General features: G+C 48.0%; 1 protein-coding gene across 1 annotated transcript in view; it reads right to left on the bottom strand.

Annotated features, from left to right (window-relative positions):
• Nucleotides 1-16695, bottom strand: part of Lrrc74a (leucine rich repeat containing 74A) — a 34570-nt gene extending 17875 nt beyond the window's left edge. Inside the window, exons 1-5 of the mRNA XM_048799061.1 lie at nt 15350-16695; nt 13887-14015; nt 11515-11687; nt 7567-7674; nt 5696-5792 (exon numbers count right to left, since the gene is read on the bottom strand). Of these exons, the coding sequence (XP_048655018.1) occupies nt 5696-5792; nt 7567-7674; nt 11515-11687; nt 13887-14015; nt 15350-15389 (547 nt within the window). The 5' untranslated portion in view covers nt 15390-16695. The remainder of the gene's footprint in view (nt 1-5695; nt 5793-7566; nt 7675-11514; nt 11688-13886; nt 14016-15349) is intronic.
• Nucleotides 16696-19982: the final 3287 nt, after the last annotated feature.

Here is a 19982-nt window from a genome sequence, read left to right as displayed (position 1 = left end):
TTTCTTGAGACCTCATTTTCCTGGTCACCCTCCTGTTTGATTGACACTTCTCAGATCCCTGCTTCTCTGCAGCAGCACCTGCGCATGTTGGAGTGACCCAGGTGTCAGTACCAGAGAACTGCTCAAGCCTCTACACTTCTTGCCTTGATCTGGTCTCCTGGATTAAATACGTCCCCTGCCTGTGACTCCCAGGTGTTTCATCCAGTGCTGATCTCGTCACCAACCTCTAAGGCCACACAGCAAACCACCTCCCGACTCTCCACTGAGAAGTGCTGAGTGGCCATCGACTACCAAAATGTAGCTGTTGCCCTTTACCTTACCCAGGTAAAGGGCACCACGTCCAGCCAGCAGAGAAGGCGAGATGAGCAGGCGTCCGTCCTTATTCCTAACTTTCCTTCAGCTCAGCAAGCCTTTCCGCCTCACCCCCAAATACATTCGGAACCCATCCACTCTTCTGTCTCGCTCACGCGCGATTGCGTTGTCTTCCCCAGGCTAGGGACAGCTTCCTAATTAATGGCTGTCCCAATGTTTGTGTTCTTCACTGTTCTTCATGCCAGACAGAAGTTTCCAAATTGCAAATCAAACTGTGACCTTCCCCGATGTGGAATTAAATCCAGATGTTGTCCACGCCATGGGCCACCTCCGAGACTTCCGCTCCTTCCAGTCTCCTCCCTGTCCCCTCTGTTCCTGCCACCCTGTCCTCCGATGTTCCCCAAACATGCAATGCCCTGACCTTGCTGCCTGGAATGCTGAACCCCAGAACTCAGCACGGTCATCTTTGTTATTCAGGTCTCAGCAAAGAGCTCCCCTCCCCGTGGTCCTGGCCCGCCCCACCGCCCCTAATCCTCCCTGTCCACTGCTGTGTGTCCTCCTTGTTTCTACTCTTTGCCCAGGGATGGCCATTTAGGTAGAGGTACTGTCCCCTGTTTTATAGCAGTGCTGCAGTAACCTCCTTGGACATCTGTCTGTGCGCGTGGAGGAGGAGAGTTGCTGTTCAGTCCCATCGTCACTCTGAACAGTGGCTTTACTTAGCAGCCTGTCAGTGGTCCTGTTTCTCCCAACTGTCTTCAGCTTTGATATTCACTGACTTTAAACTCTTTTAACTTGGATAGATGAAAAGGGTCATCTTCCTGTTGCTGCATTTCCCTAATTACTAAAGGGGTCGGGCAGTGGACTCTCCTCTTGTGCTGCCCATATGCCTTGACCATTGTTCTACTGGGGGTATTTATTAACCTATAGGTCTTTGTTAATATAGGATTTTTTGGGGGGGCTACTGGGGATTGAACTCAGGGGCACTCAACCACTGAGCCACATCCTCAGCCCTATTTTGTATTTTATTTAGAGACAGGGTCTCACTGAGTTGCTTGACATCTTGCCATTGCTGACACTGGTTTTGAACTCACGATTCTCCTGCTTCAGCCTCCTGAGCTGCTGGGATTACAGGCGTGCACCACTGTGCCTATTTTTTTTTTTTTTCTTTTGAGATAGAGTCTTGCTCTGTTGCCCACACTGGCCTCCAACTCACAATCCTCCTACTTCAGCCTCCAGACTAGCTGAGACTATGGGCACACGCCACTATGCCAGGAGATATATAGGATCTTTTATCAATAGTCTGAACATTAATCTTCTATCTATATAAGTGCTGCAAATATTCACTCCCTGTCCCCTCTGTTGCTTATGTCTTAGAGTTGTCCATGGTGGCTCTTGTATTTCTTGTGGTACTGGGTACTGAACCTAGGGGTGCTCTAGCACTTATCTACACCCCCAGCCCTTTTTATTTTATTTTTTTGAGACTGGATCTTGCTAAGATGCTGAGGTTGGCCTAGAACTTGCGACCCTCCTGAGTAGCTGGGTTATGAGTGCATGTCATCCTGCCTGGCCCATGGTGTCTTTTTATCATACGTGTTTAAAATGCATTGTTGTCAATATACGGGTTGTTTTCATTACAGTTTGTGTTTGCTGTACCACGTGTAATAGTCCTTGGACTCCTTAAGCTCAGCAAGTTGTTCCTCTCCATGGTCTTCTAATCATTGGAAAGTTTTACTTCCCACATCTCGGTGTTTGCTTCATTTAAAATGTTTTTTTTTTTGGGGGGGGGCATGGTTTACATCACTTTTATAGTCCAAACATTCAAAATTAATTTAAAAATAAAGGGTGATTCAGCTCTGATAAATGAACTTTCTCTCAACCCCTCCCCTTGGCTGGTCACTTTCCCTCCATGGGGACGTACTCAGCATCTGTCCCAGTTGTTCCCCTCCTGTATCAGAGATTTGGTTGTGACTGAGATCCAGGTTCCTAATTAGGTAATTGATCTAGAGGAACAAATGGTGAGAAAGGAGGTTATTTTTGTCTTCTGGCTGAAAAATCTCTTACTTATCTCAGGGCAGTATGGTAGAGAGTTCCCAGGTACTAAAAACTAGGTGGGCTAGGGCTCTTAGACTGAAAGCTTCATTAACTGTTGATAGTCACTGTGACAAGGCAGTGCCACCCTGAAAGCCCCACTGCTTACTGGGTTTTTACCAGGGTTGGAAGAGACCAAACACTCATCCACTTCCAGACCATATAAGTAGCCTTGCTCCACCATGCCCAGCACAGCCCGAGTCACCCAGATCCCCTAGACCTGCCCGCATGGCTCACCTGCACCCCTTGCTCCTTACCGACAGGGCTTGGCAGAAGAGGTCTATGGCTTCCTCACTGAAGTTATTTCCTAAAGTGAGGGGGTTACATTAACAATGCACTCTGCACTGTGGCCCTCTTGCCCACCTACATCACAGCCCTGCCGGTCCTCTGCACTCCAGAACAATCAGACGTGGGAAAGATGACAAGCACTTAACGCAAATGTGTAGACACAAGAAAACGGGAGAGAATGCTCATCTAACTTAATGTGTCCTTCTCTCTGTGACAACTGACATTTCAATCTATTTTTTTTAAGAGAGACAGAGAGAGAGAGAGAACTTTTAATATTTATTTTTTAGTTTTCGGCGGACACAACATCTTTGTTTGTATGTGGTACTGAGGATCGAACCTGAGCCGCACACATGCCAGGCGAGCGCACCTACCGCTTGAGCCACATCTCCAGCCCAGACAATTGACTTTTCAAAGAAGAGGAAATAAAAATGGAAACAAACATCTTAAAAGATGTTCTTTTCAAATAATAATAATGTGGGAATGTAATAAAGATAATAATATATTTCACCATAGCCAAACTATGGAACCAGCCTAGGTGTCTATCAACAGATGAATGGATAAAGGAAATGTGGTATATATACACAATGGAGTTTTATTCAGCCATAAATAAAAATGAAATAATGGCATTTGCAGGAAAATGAATGGAACTGGAGACCATCATAATTAAGTGAAATAAGTCAAACTCAGATGGTTCAGGGTCATATGTTTATTCTTATATGCAGAAGTAGAAAGGAAAAAGAAAAACAAAGGTTGGGGTAGATCTCCTAAAAATGAAAGGGAGATCACTAGAAGAAAGGAACTAAAGGGTGAGAGACAGGGAGGGAGGGGAGAGTGCTGGGGAGTGAGCTTAGCCGAATTACCTTGTTATACTGTTTGCATGTATGAATAGGTAACAACAAATCCCATCGGTATGTACAACTATAATGCACCAGTAAAAAATGTGGAAAAAATAAAGATAATAGTAGTGACTAACACTTATTGAATATTTATATGCTAAATACTATTCTAGGTGTTCTAGATTCTAAGTCATTTAATCCTCCCAATCACCATCTCAAGTTATATCATTGTCCTTAGTCTATTCATAAGAAAAATGAGTTACGAAAGGGTTAACTAACCTGCCCAGTGTCAAAGCTGGAATTTGGATCCAAGAACAATGACTTCAACACCCACACATTTAACCATTTGATTCACAAACATCTTGCTATTAACTCTTTGGGGACAGCATAGAGAAACTGTCCATTGGTAGAATTTTAATCTGGTACAGGCTCCTTACGGGAAATTTGGAAATTAATTTTTAACTTCACAAAAGTGGATATATCTTTATATTCGGTAATTATACTGCTGGGTGTCCATCTAGAATACTAGGACATGTGCCCAGAAGATGTATGAACAGGAAAGTCCTTTGAATCATTAGTTGAATGATTGAAAAACTAGAAATGATATGAGTCCCATCCCCCAACAGAGGGATGATAAATGATGCTGTGGCCATGACAAGGAAGACTGCCCAGCGAAGGGGAAGTAGCTATTTGTTCTGTTATGGAAAGAAATCCAAGATATATTTAGAGGGAAACAAGAAATTCAAGAATAATACCTCACTCACTTAGAGTAACATTTACATTAAAAGAGAAACTATTTTTTCCCCTGGATACTTTTAAGGTCTCTGTATCTTAAGTGCTTTATCAGTGATACATTCAAGTGTGAATTTCTTTTTGTTTACCTTTTTTAGGACTTACTCGGATCCCCGAATGCTTCAAATTCAAGAAGCACAGCAACTATTATTTGCTCATTTGTTTTTTTCCCCTCCTTCAGGAACTCCTAGTAGCTATATTGAGTCTATTCATTATCCTACACTCTTTTATCTTTTATCTTCTCTCCATTTTTCTCTTTCTACGCTGTAAATATATTTAGATAAATATTTTTTGGCTATTTTTATTGACCTGTGTCTACTGCACTTTTTGGATATGTGTATTGAATCTGTAATTTCAAGGAGGACATATTTTTCACTTGTTGATATTCTTGTGGGGAGGAGAGTTCTTTTAAAAAGAATGATCTCTTCTGTTTTTATCTATGCATTTATTTTTATTTTCATCTTATTTTTTTTGTACAGGGGATTGAACCCAGGAGTGACTGAATTCTACCACTGAGCTACATCCCTAACTCTTTTTATTTTTATTTTGAAACAGGGTCTCACTAAGTTGCTTAGGGCCTCACTAAGTTGCCGGGCTGGACCTTCGACTTGCAATCCTCCGGCCTGAGCCTCCTGAGTCACTGGGATTAAGGCATGTGCCATAGTGCCGGACTTTCATGGATGGACACAATACCTTTATTTATTTATTTATTTATTTATTATTATTTTTTTTTAATGTGGTGCCGAGGATCCAACCCAGTGCCTCACAAGTGCAAGGCAGGCGCTCTACCGCTGAGCTATAGCCCTAGACCAGGATCATGTTTTAATGTGCATTTCTTGGCTTAGGGGTTCCAGGCAGTCAGCGTACATCTGTAAACCTGAACGAGGTAGAGGTCTGGGGGAACTGGAGTTCTCACCTGACTTTCTCCCCCATGGGAGATGTTACTAAGCTAATGTAAAAACAGGAGGGCATCGGGTGGTAACAAATGCAGTTAAACCAATCGGGGACACAGGACAGAGAGTGGTGGTGGAGGGCTGCTGTTTGGATAGGGTGGTTAGGAGAGCCTCCTCTCCAAGAGGGTGACATTTGAGCTGAGACCTGAGAGGAAGCCTCATAAACCAAGCAGACCTCTGCCGGCGGGGATGTCCAAGGGGAGGGCAGAATATGGCAAAGCAGGTCGGTGGGAAGCAGTTTGTTGAGGACGGCAGGGAGCCACGTGGCTATGCAGGGGGAGGGAAGCCATGGGGAGGGGCAGGGTGCCTGGCTTGGCAGGGCAGACACAGCATTCTGGTCAGGTCAACCAGGTGCGGGTTCTCTCTGCCCTTCCCCTCCTGCCCCTTTGATTCCCGATGCCCTCCCTGTCCCCTTGCCCAGCTCACCTGACAGCCCAAGGTTCCAGAGCGAAGATGTGTTCCTTTGGAGGAACTCGGAGATGACTTTGGCCCCCTCCAAACCAATTTCATTTTTCGAAACATTCTAAAAGGCAAGAATACCCTTGTGTACGTAAAATCCCACCAAAGGGGCCTCACTAACAAGGGCATCCAGGTAGGGTTCAAGGTGGGGAGGAGGGGCTGGCTGATGGAGTGGCCGGAGGCCAGAGGGGGGAGGCTTTCCTGACCGCAGGCAGGAGGTCTGTTTCTCTGAAGTTGGCTTCATTAAGTCCCCGCTCCCCCAATTTAGCCCACGTACTTCTGATGAGCACATTATTTATTTTTATTATTATTATTATTATTATGATGATGATGATGATCATCATCATCATTATTTTGTTTGTTTGGAAATCCAAGACAGCTTCATTTGATGAGTTGGGCATGAAACAACTAAAAAAAATGAGTTAATAAAGATTCTACTCATTGATTCACAAAATATGATTCGCTACCCTAGAAAGAGCCCGGGGTTTATGAGGACAGAGTCCTCTCAGGCAGTGGGAGAGACTCCATAGAAACCAGCCATGACTGTCTTGTTTGATTTCCTCCCCTTCTTTAAAAAAAATTGTTTTGGAACTGGGGATTAAACCCAGGGGTGCTCTACTGCTGAGCTACATCCTCAGCACTTTTTACTTTTTCTTTTTGAGACTGGGTATCATTAAATTGCTCAGACTGGCTTTGAACTTAAGATCCTCCTGCCTTCGTCTCCTGAGTTGCTGGGATTATGGATGTGAGCCACCATGCCCGGCTCTTTTCAAAATTTTTATGGTATTAAAATATAACATAAGATTTACCATTGCAACCTTTTTTTAGGTATAAGGTTCAGAGGTATTAAATATACTTCTATTGTTGTATAACCATCACCACCACCTATCTTCAGGCACATTGGGTTTTATGATATTATTTCATGTCTTTATCTCCTTTAAGAAAGTTCACCTTAAGGTAATGGTGCAAGAAGTAAACTTATCTACTTATAGGCTTATAAGGTACACAGAGAAATGGCTCCTTAGAAACTGTGATACACAATGGAATATTAATCAGCCTTAAAGAAGAATGAAAATATGGCATTTGCTGGTCAGTGGATGGAATTGGAGACTATTATGCTAAACCAAATAAGCCAACCCCCCCCCCAAAAAAAAAAAACCCAAAGGCCAAACATTTTCTCTGATATGGTTCCTATGACATGCAGATGCTAATTCACAATCGATGGGGGAGAACAGAGGTTTTATAGATTGGGGGGTGTGAAAGGAAGGGAGGGGGCACAAGGGTTGGAATGATGGTGGAATGAATCAGACGTTATTACCCTATGTGTGTATAGGATTACACAACCTGTATAACTCTACAACATGTACAGCCAGAAGAATGAGAAGTTATACTCCATTTATGTCCGATGTGTCAAAATGCATTCTATCATGTGTAACTAATTAGAACAAATTTAAAAAAGACTCAAAATAAAGAAAGACTGGGGTTATGGCTCAGTGGCAGAGCGCTTGCCTCACACATGCGAGGCACTGGGTTTGATCTTCAGCACCACATGAAAATAAAGAAAGAAAATAAAGATACTGTGTCCATGTATAACTTTAAAAAAAAATGAAAAAAGAAAGAAATGGCTTCTTAGGGTTTCTTACGGCCACAGGGAATCCAGTCATCACCAGCCTCTGATGGGTGGCCCTCATCTGAGAAGTCCCATCTAGAGGGGAAGAGCCTGATGACGGGTTTCAGACAGTCCAGGGCTGCCCTGAGAGTGACAGGGGATTCTGCCTGGGCTCCCTGGGCTCTGGGCCCCCAGTGTGGTGGAGGAGCCAGCAGAGCTGGGCACCTACCAGCTCCTGGAGGTAGTAGTTCTCCTGCAGCATCTGCACCAGGCAGGTCACGCCCGTGTCCATGATGCAGTTGTCTTCCAGCTCCAGTTTGGTGATGGTTGTGTTAGACTTCAACCACCCAAGGGGAGGGGGGGGAAAGAAAGAGAAGCGGTTGGTGACCTCCCCAGTACCTTGCTCGCTCTGGTCTAGAGATGGGCCCTTCTCCTGAACATCCCAGACTGTCAGGGGTGCTGTGGTTTGGATGTGGTTTGTCCTCCTAGGATTTGTGCATTGAAGGCTTGGACCCTAGAGTGTCGATGTTAAAAGACAGAGGGACCTTTAAGAGGTGGGGCCTAATGAAAGGTTGTTACTAAGGCAGAGGAGCCTGTAATCCCAGTGACTTGGGAGGCTGAGGCAGAAGGATTACAAGTTCAAGGCCAGCCTGGGTAACTTGGTGAGACCTGCCTCAACATTTTAAAGGTGATGTAGCTGGTGATATAGAATGCCCTGGGTTCAGTCATTATGTGATCTTTCCCTCTTACATGTACTCCTGCCATTGCGATATCACCCACCATGAGCCCTTTACCTGAGCTGAGCTGATGCCAGTGCCATGCCCTTGAACCTGGTTAGCTAAACAGACCTCTTTTCTTTGTAAAGTTATCCAGCCTCAGATATTTTGTTATAGTTATGGTAAATGAACTAACACAGGAGGTTAGATTAGGGATACTAAATCTAACAGAGGATTTAAGGAGAAAAACAGAGGATGAGCCATCACATTGAGTTCTGCTAGAACAATATGCTTTTCTGGGAGTACTTAGAAGGGGATCATTAAGTTAAAGGCCTGAAAAGTGAGAGGCACAAGAATGAGCTAAGTAGGTTTTAACCCTATTGCCCCCATCTTACACCTACTGTAAGATTAAGAGACACTTGAGACCTTTAACAAGGGAACTTAAACTTGAAGGTCCTTGAAAGGAGGTCCCCTGAGGCTTTTGCCTTGCTTTGCTTTGCTTCTTCAAGGGTGTTTCTTCCATTTTGCCTTCTTCTTACCTGAGGCCACTTCAAGCCTGTTTGGAAGGCGCTGGGCTTAGCGCTTCATATCTAAGTCCAGGCTATTCTACATTCCCGATGGGAGCAAGATGAGAGGAAACATTGCAGCATGAAGGACTGGGGTTAGCTCTAACCAAAACTTCTATTCTCCCCTTCTGCCCCTCATTCACAGTACAAGCAGGTGCATAGAAGAGTCGAATCTTTGGACTCAGGTGTTTTAAAGTCCACCAAACAGTGAGAGAAGCACCAAGTGGTCAGGAGGGCCCGATTCTCCATTCCAGGGAAAAAAGAAAAGGGTAGCTCCTGCTTCCACAACGCGGGATGGTTCCCTTGGGGCTTATTGGAGGGTCCTCAAGTCTCCGCTGTCTCTCTGGAGTGGGCAAAATTCAGACCTGTTCAAAGGCCAGGGAGATGGCCCTGGGGTCTCCTTTCCAGGTGCTGTTGATCAGCGTTTGGACACTGCTGATTGCCACCTCCAGAGTCATGCTGGGGACCAGCACTTTGCAGGGTAAACGGGGAGGCCCTATCCCCAAACTGTCTTCTTTCATGTCACAAAAGCCAGCACCTGTTTGTCACTCTCTATGCTATCTGCTAGGGGAACCACGGTGAAGACAGAACCTCCTGACTCTCACCGCCAACCCGACAGGGTGGCACCACTGAGCTATACTCCCAGGGCTGAAACAGGATCCCCGTGATCATGCTCTTAAAGCCAGCTGGGTGAATCTGTGAAAAATTCAGCAGTACAAACAGCAAATAAAAGCTCCAACATCAGAGTGTCACACCATTGGCTGCCTGAACAATCCTGAGAGTCAGAGAGGAAAAAACTACCCTCCCTAAACAGAAACTGCGGCCACTGAGTACACAAGTCCCAAGACGATGTCACCGTTATGCAGTTTTCCCATGAAGTCCATGGAGTGATGGTCCCCTCCTATGCTTTATGAATCAGCCTTTCAACCATCAGTAAATTTCAAGATGGCTTTGTTCCTTCTCTGGTTTTTCCTCCCCTCACCAGGAAACAGTATAGTCTCATGGCTCGTGTAACTTTTTTGTTTTTTGTTTTTGGTACTGGGGATTGAACCCAGGATGCTTAACCACTGAGCCACATCCCCAGCCCTTTTTACTTTTTATTTAGAGATAGGGTCTCACTAAGTTGCTTAGGGATGAGGCTGGCCTTGAACTTTTGATCCTCCTGCCTCCGCCTCCCCAGCTGCTGGGATTATAGGTGTGCACCACTGGGCCTGGCTCTCATGTAACTCTTTCTTGGGGGGTGCAACTGGGGATGGAACTCAGGGGCACTGGACAACTGAGCCACATTCCCAGCCATTTTTTTTTTTTTTGTATTTTATCTAGATACAGGGTTTCACTGATTTGCTTAGCACCTCGCTGAGTTGCTGAGGCTGGCTTTGAACTTGCAATCCTCCTGCCTCAGCCTCCTCACCACCATGGCACCTGGCTCTCATGTAACTTCTTAATGGCCATGAGCTTGTGGGGCAGAGGATGTGAAAAATAAGACCCTCTACTCCTCAAAGGCGTTGTGCCAGGCCAACCAAGGACCAGTACCCCAAATGACCAGCTTGCCATTGTGTGTCCTGAGGACTCACATAGGATCACGTTCTGGCAATGAGCAAGGACAGTGCTTCATGCATTGCCATTGCCTTGTGTCTCATGATTAGATACACAAGAGGAGGGGACTCGCCTCCCTCATTCATCACCCTGCACATCTGCATCCCCGAACCTGGCCACTCCCTCCAAGGCTCTTCTCTTTTGCACCTGTAGCTGGCTTCTCCCTGCTCTCGGCCACTCATTTGCTACTGAATTCACGGACCCCTTCTCTCCATTCAGGCCCTTTATAAATAACATGTTTTCAGAATTCTTCCTCAATCCTCTTTATCTCTGGTCTTTCTTTCCATGGACAATTTTTTTTTTAAATTTCAATATTTATTTTTCTAGTTTTCGGCGGACACAACATCTTTGTTGGTATGTGGTGCTAAGGATGGAACCTGGGCCGCACGCATGCCAGGCGAGCGCGCTACCGCTTGAGCCACATCCCCAGCCCCACAATTTTTTTAAAAAAATATATATTTTTTAAATTGTAGCTGGACACAATACCTTTCCCTATATTTTTATGTGGTGCTGAGGGTTGAACTCACTGCCTTCCACATGCCAGGTGAGCCCTTGACCACTGAGCTACAAACCCAGCCCCTCCATGGACAATTTAATTGTTATCAATTTTTAATTATTATCAATTTTTACATATTGCCTCCCAAGAGCATCTGCCTCTTCGCCTTACTGAGCTTTTTAAACATCGAACTTTCTTTTTACCTTCCTAAGTGAACAGAGTCGCTAACACACAGTTGTTAACATCTCTGGGACGAGAATAGGTTTTATATATAATCAATTGGAATTATATAAAGCTATGATGGATTCAAAGTCAAGACCTTGCTTGATTAGGCCAAACCAAGAGATAAAATTATTCCTGTAGGAAAACATGATCTACTCTACAGCATGGTCTTGAAAAATCCGCAAAAGGCAGACGGAGGATGGAAAGACTCAGCAGCTGATCCATTTCTAGCAGAGTTGAGCTTTGGCCTGGAGACCCAGATCTGCACTCTATACTGTGCTCTGGCCTTGACTCTGGGGCCCAATTCCAGCCCAGCCCCTTTTCCTTGTCCCACGGGCTGGTGCTTTGCTTCCTGAATGTGAAAGAGCACAGACTTCAAGGTCTAGGTATCTAGAAATGTCCTTCCAGAGCTAAAGGGAAGTCCACCGTTGACAGGGAAACTGGCAGAGGAGCAGAGACCAGGACAGGTGTCCGTCAAGGTCGCTTTTCAGCCTTGGAGGGAGGGGCCCTCTGGATCTTGGGCCTGCCACTTGTCCACCCTCCTCCTCCGCCTGGTTCCACGCCCCCCTTGCCATGCTCACCACCATGGCTATAGCGATAGCCTTGGTGCCCCTGGGGCCCAGCCCATGGTAGTTGAGGTTCATGTGGGGCTCCTCCATGTTCCGGATGAAGTAGGAGACAGGCACTACACCCACCAGTTTGCAGGCCTCCAGGTACAGCTCCTTTGGTCCAATTGTAAAGAACTTCTCGGTGTCTGCGGAGAAAGACAAGACTCAGTAGGGCTCGACTTCTCTGCCCTCTGGCCTCGGGCAGGGTTTGCTTCCGACTGGGCTGTGCTCTGCCAGGGATCCACCCCTGTGGGTGTGCGCTCCAGAAGTCAACTCCAAACCCAAAGTCAGCCAGTGGTGGGAGAGGCAGACACGAATTCCAGGTTGCCCCCGATGGATGTCTCCCTCCGTGTAGGAGAAGGGGCCCGAGGTGTCAGCCCTGGGCTTTCCAGGGAGAGATGAGCAGCGTACCCCACCCCACCTTCCCAGGCTGGAGGCATCCCGAGACCAATCGCCAGGAATATATAAAGGCCCAGCCCTCCTGCCACCCTGGGACAACCCTGAAGGGGAAAAACAAAAGGCACAGGGCTGGGGACTTTTGATGGTTGAGGGGGGGTCTCCATTTCAATTTTAGTTTCCCTGCCACCATTAAAACGTGAGCCATGAAGAAGGCTCAGAGAAGTAGACTCCTGTGTCACCTCGAGATGGCCAATCAGTTCAAGAGGGAGAGACCTCCCAGTTGGTGAGAAACAGAAAGACCTGCATCTGGGTTGCCTTACAGCCGGTCATCCCTGCTTCTCCAGTGACAAATCCAGGCCCTAAATGTCCAGCCGGTAAGTACCAAAAAACAAAAACAAAAACCTGCTAAGAGAAGCAGGGGTTCCACCTCTCCATTGCCATCCTTAGGCTTTAGGACCATTCCAGCCTGGCCTGGGGACCCCAGGGCTGGGTCCTCTTTAGGCAAGTCCAGTGGGCGGCAGGGCTTCCCAGGGCCAGCTGGCATCTACACTCGTGTGCTTTCTATTCGGATCCCAGGGCCTTTGGCCAACCCACACCACGAGCTTCTAAGGTAGACAGTGAGAGCTCGGAGGTGAAAGGGCGATTCAGAGGGAAGCCGTTTTTGCAAGCGCAGCTCCAGACCGACCCTCTCCTTAGAATGCTCACTGGGCGAGGTTTCTCGCCCTCCGTGTCTCTGGTATTTTGACTCAGGTCCTGCTCTGTTGTGAGGGACTGTACTGCAGGATATCCAGTAGGATTCCTTGGGCTGTACCCACAAGGTGCCTCCACCCCAAGTGTCCCCTGAGGTGTGCAGTTACCCAGGGGAGAACCACTGTTACATGGGAAAGAGCCCACAGTCTGGCCAACCCTTCTTCTCTAGACTCCCCAGGAAGTCCTTCCGGCCCCGTCCTCAGCACCTCAGTACCTGAAGCACGTGCCCTGGAGGCAGAGCAGCTCAGCCCTGAGTTTCTGCTCAGGACAGAGTTGTCAGTGCCAAATTCAGCCATTAGAAGTTCTTGCTGGCCAGAGGGAAGGTAACTTCCTGTTTTGTCCTTGGGACTAGCTCTGCCTTGACCCTGGATGCCGACCCTTTCTGGCTGTCATATTTTAAGAAGCAGCTTGGAACGGCGCCATCACTTGCTGTGAGTGTGGGGAGCAGGGGGTGGGGCCGGGAAAGTCGCAGAATCAGGGATCTTGGCAAAGCATCCAGGTTTGCAAGGAGCAAAATCCCATGTTGGAAGCAGTGTCAGTGAGAGCCCCGGGGTGGACAAGAAGACAGAGAGCAACGAGATGTTGGGGGCAGCAGAGAGGAGGTCTGGGTAGACGCTGTCTGCTGACTGACAGAGGTGGGGTTCTAAGCTGACTGTGCAAATAAGCAGCACAGTTTAATTTTAATGGCTGAGTAGCCTTCCCTCCACCTCTGCAGACTGTGACCACTGCCCACCAGGGTGAGTCGGGCTGGCCTCAGCCTGGGAAATCTGCAAAAGAGGGTGGAGGTGTTGTTTGTAGTAAAGGTCTTTGCTCCCACTCAGCCAGCCCTGAAACCCAGGTAGGCATGCACCTTGGGTTGATGACTTCAGCTCAGACTTGCTGAAGGCGCACATGGGGCCCTCGAGTAGGGCTAAAGGTGAGTACTAATGTCTCTCTTCTGCGACTAAAGGAACATCACATGAGATGCCACCGAGGGAAACATTTAAGACCAGAAACCCCTGTTTGTGTGTTGGTTCAGCTTTCAACAAGCTGATGTGTGCTCGTGTGGAAGCCACGGGGCTGTGGCAGCCGTTGTCCCCAGCCAGCCTGGAGGAGAACCGCATTTCCAGACATCCTCTGCAGGACCTCCCACTGGGCGGATGGGATTCCTCCAGGGGCCCAGGGGGCCTGGAACCCACCCCCCAATCCCATGTCACCTTCGATCGCCAAGTCTGTTTCCGAATCCTCCTTGGGGGGTTTCTCTTTCTCCACAGTCCCGATGGCTTCGGCCTCACAGTAGAGTGTGTCATCGCTGCTCTTGGGTGTTAACTCCGTGTCGTCCTCATCTGGAAGACAGAACCACCTGCTGGGTTCAGGGAAGGAAGCCTGCTGGCCTGTCAGTGTGCCTGCCACTGATTCTCCTTGTCTCTGTCACCTCCTCTGCCAGCCCTGCCAGGGTGACTGTCCCACAAGCCCTCCTTTCTAGACACAGCTCAGTCTCTGGGCTCGTGTCTTAGAGGCGGGCTCCAGTTCACTTTTCCTGTCTCATTAACTTGGGTGGGTTTTGGGGTCTGCTGTTCCTCTTTCGATTGAAAGGGTGTGTCTTGGAGTCCAGACTTCCCCACCTTCAGGTGCTAATGGTGTGGGGGTGGGGGTGGGCGGGTGGGGGGGGAGGAGACAGGGTATGTGGTGATTTGGGACAAATACAAAGTAAAAGATCAAGGGGCAGTTTGGGGGAGCAAGAGAGAGCACTTGACTCAAGTTGTGGTCCCTCTTCTTCTCCTTCCAGCCCAACTTTGTACCTATGACCAGGAAAAAGGGGCTTGAAACTCTCCCTTGGGCTGAAATCCATCACTATGATTGAACACATGCACCTTGGGTTGATGAGATGCTGGGGGAAAGCTGAGCCTCCCTCACAGGCCCCCATAGCCTTGCTACGGTTTTCCACTGGGCCCCCGATCTGGGGCCCACTGTAGGGATGGAGCTCAATCCTCCGGCATCTGCAGGACTCTGGGGTTTAGGAAGCTGTGCTGTCCCTCCACACTGCCCAGGAGAACTCGGCCAGTCTACTCTCCGGATGGCTGAACATGTGTGTCAGAGCGCCACCTTTTGACCACTCAGATTCTAGGACGCTGGGGATCCTAAGGATCCCACAGAGGCTTGTGTCTTTTTCAGTCCTGGCCCAAAGACTGGCCCCCAACCTGTGACAAGGCCTGTGAGAAATGGGGTGCAAGTATCAGTGACCTGGTGGTTGAGAGACACAGAGCAGCTGAGCTGCCCAACTGCAGCCCTGAGAAAAGAGATGCGTTTCTGAGTCTCACGACGCTCATCAGTCTAACAACTTTAGGATTCCAGTGGACCAGTGGGATGCCCGTAAATATTGAACAACAGGCTCTCCCAGAAAAAGAAATATCCCGATTTACAGTGTTAGCCAATTCATGGGGTGTCAATATTCCCGGCACAGCTGATTTCTAACGACTAAGGTGACGTCCACCAGCCCACAAAATGAAAATTAATTTGGTTTGTGCCAGCATGAGGCAGTCCCAGAACAGCATCTAACCATCTCACTCTTTGCCAAGCCCTGATCCCAAGTCAGTGTAGTGCATCCTGCCAATTCTGGGGGGAACCAGGCAGAGAGAGGGGAGAGGGCTCTGAGGTCCCTGTGATCACTGAGTGTCACCTTTTGAATTGGACTCGAGAGGCTCCTCATCATCGTCCATGCTGCTAAGACTCTCTTGAGGGCTGCTGCCAGCTTCTGGCCACCTCTCCGTTGCTTCACTAAGAAGTGCACCTGTCCATTCACCTCTGTGTCAAACTGGGCCTCCTGCCTTTGCATAGGCAAACCCTGTGGGGGGGGGGGCTACGGTTACCCTTCCAACCCAGCAAGCATCGGGGAGAGCGGGGAGAGCAAGCTTTGGGAGGATGTGGACATGCACGGGTGTGATCCCATCTCTGTCTGGGAGAGGTAGCAACTCCCCCTGCTCATCAGCTTTGTTCCTGAGAGCCCTGTGGAAAGGATGCCCACCCGCCTGCAACTTTATGACTTAGGAGCCACCTTTCATTTCATCTTCAACATTCCATGACCTCATGCAGTAATTGTGATCCATGTAGGTGGACCTGGCAACAGCAGGATTTCCGCCCGCCTGGTGGCTCTAGGGGTCATCTTTTTCTCATATGTCCGCTGGGGCCAAGCCCAGGCTTGGCTGTGAGTGCTTGGGTGCTGTGGGGGGGCCTCTCAGTGGCGGTGTGTTTCCCTCTGAGTCAGGACCAAACTCAAGGCCCTTAATCAGGTGACCGTGAAGAGCTGCCACCATGTTCTTCTCTCAGGGTGACTGTGCTTCGGGTACGAAGTATTTCAGTGATGGGTGAAGTCAGTTTTCTCCCACTTGGTTCCTCTTCCTTTTTTCTTCCCCCCTTGGGAGAGCATCCTCGACCTTGGAGCAGAAGATCAAAAGCAAAGCACGAGAAACATATGTTCTATCACTACAGTTTGTTGCAGCCAAAGCACTGTTCAACCCCAACCCCTGGGCTGCCTAACTTGAGACCAGGCAACCACTAGCCCCGGGCTCAGCGGTTTTCACATGCCCTGGAGTTGAAGTTCACTTGCAGTTTGCTGTCAAGAGAATCTGGAGGCGCGTTTGTTCCTTCTTGATAAACTTTCGGCACATCAACTGTCAGGTCAGTGAGTGGAGGGCTTGGGGGATGTGAGAATCCCTTTGTGCCACTCAGAGGAACGATGACAATCTAGAAATGTGTATAGGAAAAACACAGAATCATGGATCAAAAGAAACTCGTGCCCCCGAGGTGTGACTCCTTCCTTTGGACGTTCATGTTGAAAAACACTTGCTGAGCATCTTCTATGTTACAAGGCACTAAGATAAGCACCCTGGTGGGTGGGACGAGGTTGTGATCCAGATGGGGACCTTTTAAGAGAAGTGTGACATGAGGTAGACAACAAGACCATCCCTAGGGGAGGATCCTGAACATATATTTCTGGAAGAATTCCTGTTCATATAAAGAATTTGAGTCACCCTATATCAGCACGAGAGTACCCCTGGTGTCCCAATCTCACACAGTTCCTTGAGAGTAATACCAAGAAGGCTGAGTGGGTGCTCAGCTCCTAGGATGATCTGGAGGATATAAGTCCTGGAGCTCCTCACCTCTGACTGGCCCCACAAGGGTGTAGAGGACAGGAAAGCAGAATTAATGAGCAGAAGGAAGGGACCAGGGAGTATGGGGGTCCTGGTCTGGGCGCCACTTGACAGCACCATCCAGTCTCAGGCATTGAAAGGTGAGTTAGGAAATCTGGAGGAAGGTACTTCAAACAGCCATGGCGCATAGGACCGCTGGCCTGGGTCTTAGCACAGCACTGGAAATTGAAATGTCTTATAAGGTGAGTGCCCTGGGAGCCCAGGGGAAGGGAGGAGTTTCCCTGCTGGGAAGCTTGCTCTGGATAAGTAGAGTCTGGGAATAGGGCATTTCTGAGAGTGCAGGATGCCAAGAGGAACAGGGAAAGGGAGACCATGAGAGGCAGAGTAATTTCAGGGACAGACTCAAATGCAACTGAATAGCAGAAGGAAGTTATTGGAGATTTTTTAAAAACATTTTTTAGTTGTTGATGGACCCTTATTTTATTTATTTGTATGTGGTGCTGAGAATTGAACCCAGTGCCTCGCGCATGTTAGGCGAGCGCTCTACCGCTGAGCCACAACCCCAGCCAATAAAGTTTACATTTTGTGTTTCTACTTCTCTGAAGTTGATGGGAGCCAGGTGTGGTAGCTTATGCCTGTAATCCCAGCGACTCCGGAGGCTGAGGCAGGAGGAGCACAAGTTTGAGGCCAGCCTGGGCTACTTACTAAGACCCTGACTCAAAATAAAAAGGGTTGAGGATGTTGCTCAGTGGTAAAGCACTTTTGGGTTCAATCCCCAGTAAATAAATAAATAATAAATAAAAAAGTTCATATGTGGTTCACATTACTTTTATTTTGGACAGTACTGCCCCAGGCTTTGGTCTGTAGCATCTGAAATTCTGAAAGAATTCTGTAGCCTCCTGAGAATTGCACAGGTCCAACTGATAAGTTAATACAGGCAGCCACCTTGTTGAATTTTCCTAGCTACCTTTTGTCATAGGCACAATTTGAACCCTCAAGGGCTTACATTTCCTGTATGTAGAAAATTCCTCTTTAAAAGAACACTTTAAGTCCCTCAGAAGTACTATAAAAGCTCCCCCTTGTCCCATTAGGGAGGTTCTGCATCTCACAACCATGCTAATGATGAATGCAGATCACTCCTGGATGAACACAGAGGCTCATCCCTCTCTGGATTATTTTTTGACATGTCGAAGCTAGAGACAGTGCAGATCATATTTGTAACTTTCCTTTGACTGAGGAAGCCTGAGGCTGCACTTTCCTGGGCCAAGTCCTTGGAATCTTCAGTTACTAGTTTGCTTAGCAATGCCATATTGCAATTTGGAGGGCAGGAGCCTTATTTCAGCCAGGGATTGTAGAAGACCCTACGTTTACAGTGGCCAGTGCTGGTTTCTGTCCAAGTTCAAACAACATAACACTGAACACTGAGAGCTACCCTGGGTCAGCCATGAAAACGAAACTAAGGATTAAGAGGTTAGGTTATCTGAGAGGTCCCTGGGTAAAATGTGGCAGAACTAGGATCTGGGCTCTAATTCCGAAGCTTGTGATTCTCATGTCACCCTACACTTTCCAACATAATTGATTAGGGTCAGGAAACAAAAATAAAAGAAGCCTTTGAAGGAACAAGTTATCAGGCAGCTTGCTATGGTATACCTACTATGCATCAAGCTGCCCCCGCTGAGGCTAGCTACTTTAGCACAAGTTCCCAGACTGTACCACGGAATGACAGTGTTTTAAAGGGCTTCATCCCAGACATGTAAAAGCAGAACTCTAGGAGGAGGGCCTAGAAATCTGCATTTTAGAACATCTCCCATTTAGAACCATTAATTCACAAAATGATACACATAGTTTCCAGGTAAGTACTTTTGAGTTAAGATCTGATTTGGAACTTGGACTTCCTGGTAACTATCGGTACAAAAATGGAAGAAGGGTACAGAGGGTTTACTTAAGCCAGGAGAAAGGAAGTCATGACCTGGGGGTTCCTTAGGTAGAGCTCACATTTGTGTGTTGCTTTTATTTATTTATTTATTTTGGGGGTGGGGGAGGATTGAACCCAGGGTTGCTTTTACAGCTAAGCTACATCCTCAGTCCTTTTTATTTTGAGACAAGTTCTCGCTAAGTTGCTGAGGGTCTCACTCAATTGCTGAGACTGGTCTTAAACTTGCGATCCCCCTGCCTCAATCCCTGGAGTCACCACGATTACAGCCTTCAGATTGAGGCCTCTGGTTCATCTCAAAGGGTGCCAGCTGAAGGCAGGCATTGCTACAGCTGGAGCTAAGGGTATGCGTGGGGGAAGGCCAAGCTACTGACTCTCTCCTCCTTCCTTCTCTTAGCCCTTCAGTGTTATGATGTACCCAGCGGGTCCAGGATCTGGTGACTCGCCAGAGGGCTTCCCTGAACAACCGAGGCTCCAACCACAAATTGGAAATCGCACAGCTCAGACAATGGGTACCGAAAGTGGGTGTATCATATAGTCCTTTCTTCTTCCGGGCGTGGTTGGGGCAGAAGACTGAGGGTGGGGGATTGGGAAGAAACACCCAGGGCTCTGTGTAGCACAGAATCCATGGAAGAACTGGCCTTCATTTGGTGGTGCGGGGGGGTACACTTCGCTCCATCATCTGTCTTCACCAAGTGCCTGGAATGGTATTAGGCACTAGAGAGACACCTTGGGTAAGCAAGCACCAGTTACACTTGGTCTCTGTGGATCCCTTTCTTTCCTTCCTCCCTCCCTTCTTCCACCCACCTTTATCAATGAGGACCCCCCTCCCCCTTTCTTCAAGATTAGGGACAAGAAGGTCCATTTGGAACAGGCAGGAAGGAGATAAAAATCTCTCGATTTTTATTTAGAAACCTCAACTGGGGAAGTCAGTAAAGGCAGGAAGGGGTGGAGGGAAAGCGGGAAAAGCTGGCTCCCTCTCCTCTCTGGGCTGAGAGCCTGATTATAGAAATTGGGGTTATAGGAGCCTCAGAGAAAATCCAGCTCTCCGTATCACAGATGAGGGAACTGAAGGGCAGAAAGGGCATATGGTGGCCCCAAGGTAGACACCTAATTAGTGGCAGAAGTAGGAGTTAAAGTGTGGCCTCTGAAAGACAGTCCCAGCTAGGCACTCATTCCAACCCCCAGACCCGCAGGCGCGTCGCCACGGAGCCCGCTCCCCCTCGCCC

The sequence above is a fragment of the Marmota marmota genome, unplaced genomic scaffold (genome assembly GCF_001458135.2).
Source record: "Marmota marmota marmota unplaced genomic scaffold, marMar, whole genome shotgun sequence".
Classification (NCBI taxonomy): Eukaryota; Metazoa; Chordata; class Mammalia; order Rodentia; family Sciuridae; genus Marmota; species Marmota marmota.
The sequence above is the reverse complement of the archived record's forward strand: the minus strand, read 5'-3'. Positions and strand labels throughout refer to the sequence as shown.